The sequence below is a fragment of the Paramisgurnus dabryanus genome, chromosome 1 (genome assembly GCF_030506205.2).
Source record: "Paramisgurnus dabryanus chromosome 1, PD_genome_1.1, whole genome shotgun sequence".
In the NCBI taxonomy this organism is placed as follows: domain Eukaryota; kingdom Metazoa; phylum Chordata; class Actinopteri; order Cypriniformes; family Cobitidae; genus Paramisgurnus; species Paramisgurnus dabryanus.
This window is the reverse complement of record NC_133337.1, coordinates 29038292-29045150: the sequence shown is the minus strand read 5'-3', so window position 1 is coordinate 29045150 and position 6859 is coordinate 29038292. Positions and strand designations below refer to the sequence as shown.

At 37.9% G+C, this 6859-nt stretch overlaps 1 protein-coding gene across 1 annotated transcript; it reads left to right on the top strand.

Annotated features, from left to right (window-relative positions):
- The first annotated feature begins 861 nt into the window (after positions 1 to 861).
- Positions 862 to 6375, top strand: il17ra1a (interleukin 17 receptor A1a). The gene is made up of 11 exons (XM_065289876.2): positions 862 to 1097; positions 1258 to 1282; positions 1363 to 1509; positions 1639 to 1763; positions 1850 to 1976; positions 2059 to 2106; positions 2470 to 2624; positions 3096 to 3170; positions 3259 to 3328; positions 3417 to 3539; positions 4680 to 6375. The coding sequence occupies exons 1-11, from the start codon at positions 993 to 995 to the stop codon at positions 6086 to 6088; spliced, it is 2409 nt and encodes an 802-aa protein (XP_065145948.1). The 5' UTR covers positions 862 to 992; the 3' UTR covers positions 6089 to 6375.
- The last annotated feature ends 484 nt before the right edge of the window (positions 6376 to 6859 follow it).

The following is a 6859-nucleotide window of genomic DNA, read 5'->3' as shown; positions in this document are numbered from 1 at the left end:
CTCATGTGGAAAGGTAAAGAATATGTGAAGGGACAAACCCGCGTGCAATGAAATTCTGAAGAAATCCGGTATGAAAATATATGTGACGTCATCAGAACATACGTCGATGAGTAGCCTACATAAAATATAACTTAGATTTATACACAGTAATAATATAAAATGCCAGATAGTTGTTCGATTATGAACATTTATATAAAGACTTTGGTTTTCTTTATTTAAACCTATATTTGTTTACCTCTTTGTGTCATTGTTATTGTATGTTATTGCATGTTATTTAATATATGAATATTGTTTTTTTTATACTTTGTTCTGAAATAAAAAAACACTTAAGGTAAATATTTATTTATTTATTTATTGCCTAAATGTATGAATTGGAGATTTTCAAATTTTCATGGTTAAAGTCATAAAGTATAAAGTTTGAGATAAAACCGCAGGAAATGAGTAAATTGCAGAAAATATCTATACAACCAGTAGGTTGTTTACCTAAGCCGAATTAGTTTTACTTAACAGTTCGTTTTGTAAAAAATATATATATTTAAAAAAAAAACACTCAAGCCGAATAATTTTCACTTAGTTTTCGCTTTTAGTTATGACGCACAACATTTCTGCGCCTACTGCAACATCAAAGCGCCCTATCTAGGGCACCTACGACGCTGTTTACATGAAGCGCTGCGCAGACCGATCAGCGTGTGACATCCAAATATCGCGAGAGCGATTCGATGAGCAGTTGTCAGGTCACTCGTGCGGTATTATGATGTCATGGGCCGATCGATCTGCGCAGCGCTGCATGAAGTAGAACACCTGTGTTGTTTTCAGAAGTGCGTCACGTTGATTTGCATATGACCATTATTCCAGGAAGTTTTTTTTAGGTCGACTGTTTCCTGCACGTTCCCCACATTGTTTACCGTACTTTGTACTGTAGCAGCCGTATTCACTCTTTAGTCTTTAAACTAATATTGTTATTATTATTCATGTCGGATTAAACTCACACCATGAGTTTCTTGTACCTGAGGGGTGTCGTGTTCTTCACCTTGATACCTGTAATGCTCAACATGCGAGTTATGGATGATGGACTTTCACTCAATTGTACACAGGAGGTAAGATATTTATAAATTAAATAAAGATTATTAGATATCAACACGTGTGTTTAATGTTATACAGAATAAGGGTGCTTATTATTAAGGTTTAATAAGTTTATAAACTTTGATTCAAATACAGTATCTCTCTCTCTCTCTCTTTCTTTCTCTCTCCCTACAGGAAGTACAGTGTAGACCTGAGATCAGTAAGTGTTTTATATGCTTTTTTATGCTGTTTTAAATATCTATATTTGTATTGATTTATGGTCTGATTATTTTCCCATAGATAACTGCATGTATGATGGATGGCTCAAGCCTTCAGATTTCACTCCCAGTGGTCCTGATGATTTAACAGTGGGTGTTAATGTAAGGACTAATATGAAAGGTGAACTGGAGCCAGTGATTGTGGCAGAATGGAAAGCAAAGGATGATGGTTTGTAACAATTACAGACAGGTTTTTTGTGTGCATCCTGTTATTGCATTGAGTACATTGCAATATATGAACTTAAAAATAGCAATCATCAAAGTTAAATCATAATTTAAATGTTTCTTTTTTTTGCAGGGAGCATAAGATTTTTAACAGGAACGGAGTTCAATGTGTTGAGGTTGTCTACCAATGAGCACCTGTGTGTCCATTACAATTTTCTTCATACTTTTAAGTCCATGAGAAATTCTTATGATGAAAAGGCAAGATTGATTTATTATTATAATTAATATTATTAACATTAATATTTTACTGTCTAACTTTTTCCATGTGATCTGTTTTATTTTAGTGGTCTTTCTCTGTGGATAAAGTTGTGGTAGATCCAGGCAGTACATACCTTGTGACTGTCTCCAATCTTCCCAAGCCAAATATACAACACACCAGTTACAACATAAACAAAACGGTTGTTGTTCCAGGTAAATGTCCAGGTCACCGATCAATTGATGCTACATGATGTTTATATTCAGATAATAATTCACATTAAATCTGTAACCGCAGGTTGCGATGATCCTTTGATGCGCCAGACTAAAATCTGTTTTGAAAGAGGTGAGACGAACTTCTGTGAAAACTCGTTTAACTTAAAGGTGGGGTGCATGATTTAAAAAAAACATTGGAAAAGGGAGTCGGGCCTAGTATCAAAACGCACTTGTAGCCAATCAGCAGTAAGGGGCGTGTCTACTAACCGACATCATTGCCTGGGTTGCGTATGTGTGGGACGGGTCTATCAAAAGAAGGTCCAGATTCTATTGGTAGGTAGGGGTGTCTTTGTATAGGTGATTTCGAATATCAACTTTGGCTTTCAGAGATCATGCACCCCGCCTTTAACTACACAAGCATATACATTTAAAATCAGCTTGGTTAATTAGGTATCTTTTTCTAAAGTGTGCACTTTTGAATTTTATTTTCTAGGGGATACTTGGCAACCCAACATTACCATGGTGAAGACCAATGGTTCAGATGGCAAGCCTGTTCTGTTTGTTACATTTAATCCTGGAGAGAATGCAGAAAAATACAACATTTTTGTAAAGTGCAGCCGTGACAGCCAGATGAAGACTCTTTATAATGTGAGATTTTACGTACACATCTGTTTGAATACGAATCGTATCTAAATAAACTTGGCTGAATAACCAGCAAGCAATTTTGCATTTAAAAGACATCCAATAGACATCCAAACGCAGCCCAGATAACTAGGCTAAAACAAGGCAAACTTGGGCTGAAAATTCAATAGATGTCTAACCATAGCTCAAAAATAATAAAAAATAAAACCAATAAATAATCTGTTGACTTTGCTTACACGACATGATTTGCTTACATTTGCATATCAGGCATCTCACAAGTTATTTTGGCATAAATTACATGTATCCAAATTTAAGTTTCAACTTTATAAAAGTCTATAGTTAACATAGACAGTGAAAGGATGGCTTTTGCTTGCTGGGTAATTTGGGATATTTTTCAAATATGAAGTTTAAATAAAGATTTTACTCTCATATACATAGTTGACAAGTTCAATGTCTCAATGCCTTTTTTTTATTTAGGAGAGGAAGACTTTATTGAATGTGACATATGACCTGGATAACTGGCCAAAAACGTGCTGCGATTTTAATGTTCAGGTAATGTACATTACTTTTAATGCACTAATTAATCTTAATGCTTCTGTACTTCATAATGATTTTTCTAAAACGACCTTTTTCAATACAGATCCAGCCGTTTTTCAGAAAGTGTGCAAATGACTGTCGTCGAAAAAATCGCAGTTTTAACATATGTGCTGGTGTGTATTAAAGCAACCTAATATATATCTTTTAACCACCAAATGACTAAGGTAACATCTGACCATTTTTATACTGTATGTTTTTCAGTACCACTACGAATCATCACCGAAACAGATTCAGCACTGTGGATCATTCCTGTTGCTTTATTCCTTCTAGTTTTTTGCATCGGTTGCTGTGCCGTTTATTTACGCTTTAGGAAACCAAAGAAAGGTAGGCTGTGATTTATAAAGCCTTGGTTAATATAGATGTTTTGATCTTAAAAGCTCATTTGTTATGTAAAAAAGTGTTTGGGAACTATCTATGGATAGAAAATAAGGAAAGAAATTAAATTAATAAGGAGTAAAACACAGGGTTCCCCCTTGAAGTCAAATGTCAAATTTCCTGACTTTTCCCTGACTAAAAAGCTGAATTTCCATAAATTATGTCCGGGATGCCATGAGCCTGGATAATGTAGTGTACACCTTATGTTTATAAAAATGTAGCTTAAATGTGTGAAATGAATAAACAGTGCCAAAAAACAGCTGTTTAAATTGAATTGTAGTCAGCGGAAGCTTGACCCGGAAATGGTATTCCTTACGATTTTTATAAATGAAAACTAAAATTTAAAGCAACAAACAAAATCTCTGATATTCCCTGACTAAGTCAAAAAATATAAAATTCCCTGACTTTCAATGTCTGGAAAAGACCTTTTAAAATTCCATGATATTCCAGAAATTCCATGACTTGTGGGAACCCTTTGTAAGAGTTAAATACGCAGTTGGTGAATGTAACCCATTGTTTTCAGGGTTCCCACAGGTCATGGAACTTCTGGAATATCATGGAATTAAAATTTTCCAGATATTGAAAGTCAGGGAATTTTATATTTTTTGACTAAGTCAGGGAATATCAGAGATTTTAGTTTGTTGCTTTAAATTTTAGTTTTCATTTATAAAAATCTGCTTGTTAACTTGTGACGTATGGTAAACCATTTCCGGGTCAAGCTTCCGCTGACTACAATTTAAACAGCTGTTTATTGGCACTGTTTATTCATTTCACACATTTAAGCTACATTTTTTTTATAAATATAAGGTGTACACTACATTATCCAGGCTCATGGCATCCTGGACATAGGTCTTGGAAATTCAGCTTTTTAGTCAGGGAAAAGTCAGGAAATTTGACTTCGAGTGGGAACCCTGTTCACAATAATGAAGTCATGATTTATCCCATTTTTCCCCAATTTAGAACTAAATCAAACCATATTCATCACAAATTCACATTTACACTTGTTTGCAATTTTTTGTGATTGAGACCCATAATATTATGGGATAAAATGCTTTGCTTTGAAAGTATTCCTGTTTCCAATTTGTTTAGGTCCTGAAAAGCCACCAAACCTTCATCCACATCCTGAAGTGCCCGTTCCACCTGGCTCACGATCCGTATTGATCTTCTACTCCCGGGATCATCCTTTATACACAGACATAGTGCTGAAACTTTCTGCCTTCCTACGGGCAAAATGCGGGATTGAGGTCGTGCTAGATCTGCTTGACACTACTTGGGTGGGTACAATCGGTCGGCTGCAGTGGATCGAGCAACAAAAGCGTCGCATCGAGCAATCCTCCGGCAAGATCTTGGTCCTGTGCTCCCGAGGGATGCAGGCCAAGTGGGGCGCGATCTGCGGCGAGCCTCGGATCCTCTTACGGGAGGATGCGCGATCCCCGATGGGAGACATGCTGACCTTGGCGCTTCAACTGATTACACCTGATATGCAATATCCCGCTTCCTACGGGAAGTATTTGGTGGCGTATTTCGACGACGTTTGCAACGAATGCGACGTGCCGTCTATGTTTGACATTGCGGTTAAGTACAAGCTCATGAAGCATTTTGAAGAGCTCTACTTCCATATTCTCGATGTGGAGAAATATCAGCAAGGGATAATGCATTGCATTAAGGGAATCAGCAAAGATGACTACTTCAAATGCCCATCAGGAAAGGCCTTGAGGGATGCCATAGAATTCTTCCAGGCCTATCAAATGGAAAATCCGGATTGGTTTGAGAAGGAGCAGGTGAACAGCGAAGAGGATGTGAGAGGAGAATCCAGTCCGCTTCTCGACGACATCCAAACTGGCGTGCAGCCGATCTACGAGTTGAAACCTGTGTATAATGACGGTCTTCCGATCTTCGTGAACGAGGTGGAAGTTCACCAGGAGACCCATAGTGTTTGTGCCGTAATTCCTCATATTTACGAGACCCCCGAGGAGTCCCCCGTCAGGATCATTAATCCCGTCATCCGTGCAGAACACAGCCAAGTGCTTTCCAATTATCCAGAAGTGGAACCTCCTCTTGAAGTACCTATAGTTGGTATGATCCCCGTTGGTCCTGAAAGCTACCCGTATCTCCTTGCTGAAGGTGTACAAGTGGAACCAGCAAATTTACCTTCGGAGTCAGGATGGAATGAAATGTATCCGATGGGGGAACAGTCGGATAGCTTTCGGACCCCGAGCGCCGAAGTTCAGGACCAATCGTCCTTTTCGCAGCCTTCCGAACAAGCTGTTCAGCAGCTAGTGGACTTATTTAACACTTTATGGACTCCTTGTGGAGTCACAGCACCTCCGCCATCAATGGAAGATAGTTTCCAGCTTAACCAGGAGATGGACCTATCCCAGCCAGTGGAGGTGGAGGAAAATGAAATGGATGGAGCATCACAGACCAGACCATCAGAAGGGTCCGATCAGGGCTATAGTTCCAGATCTATAGTGACACCACATTACTATCTGAAATGATGACAATGACACACATGGGTGATCATTTTACTTTTACTGTGGAGTGAAACAAGTACCTTATTAAACAAGTTGATATACAACAGCACATCACATCATTTTAAGCTTATGTTTAGCTATTTAACACAGGTCAAATGATTGGGTTTGTAAGGATCAATCGTTTAATCAGTGATTTGTTGTATTATATTGCACTGGAATTGTTTTTTTATTGTTCTTGCAGTTTATCAGCTATAACTATCTACTGATTTGTATATAATTTTGACTGTAAATAAAGTAGCACTCTTTGGTAATATTCTGTCATGTGCTTTTTAATGTAATTATTAATAAAACTCTGGCAATAATAACTGCCTTGCACTTAATTTTATCCAATAATCTAATATAACCAGTACACATCCAGACTACACTCTTAAAAATAAAGTTGCTTCGCAATGCCATAGAAGAAGAATATTTGCCATTATAAAAATTATATGTAAGAAATGGTTCTTCTGTGGCAGGGTTTCCCACACTGGGGTTCGAGAACCTGTGGTGGTTCACAAGGGAATTGCAGGTGTTCGTGAGCGGATGAAAAACAATTTACCATTAACGCCCCGTTCAGACCGCCAGCAACTAGCAGTTGCAGAGCGACATGATCTCATTAATTTAAATGGAAGCTTGGCGACACGAGCGAAAGTGACCTTTGGTGACTGCTGGGTGTGTCCAGCGGCTCGACAAAGTTGATCGACTGATGAGCGACATTCGGGGGTGACTACCAATGAGAGCAAAGCAGTGAAGTTC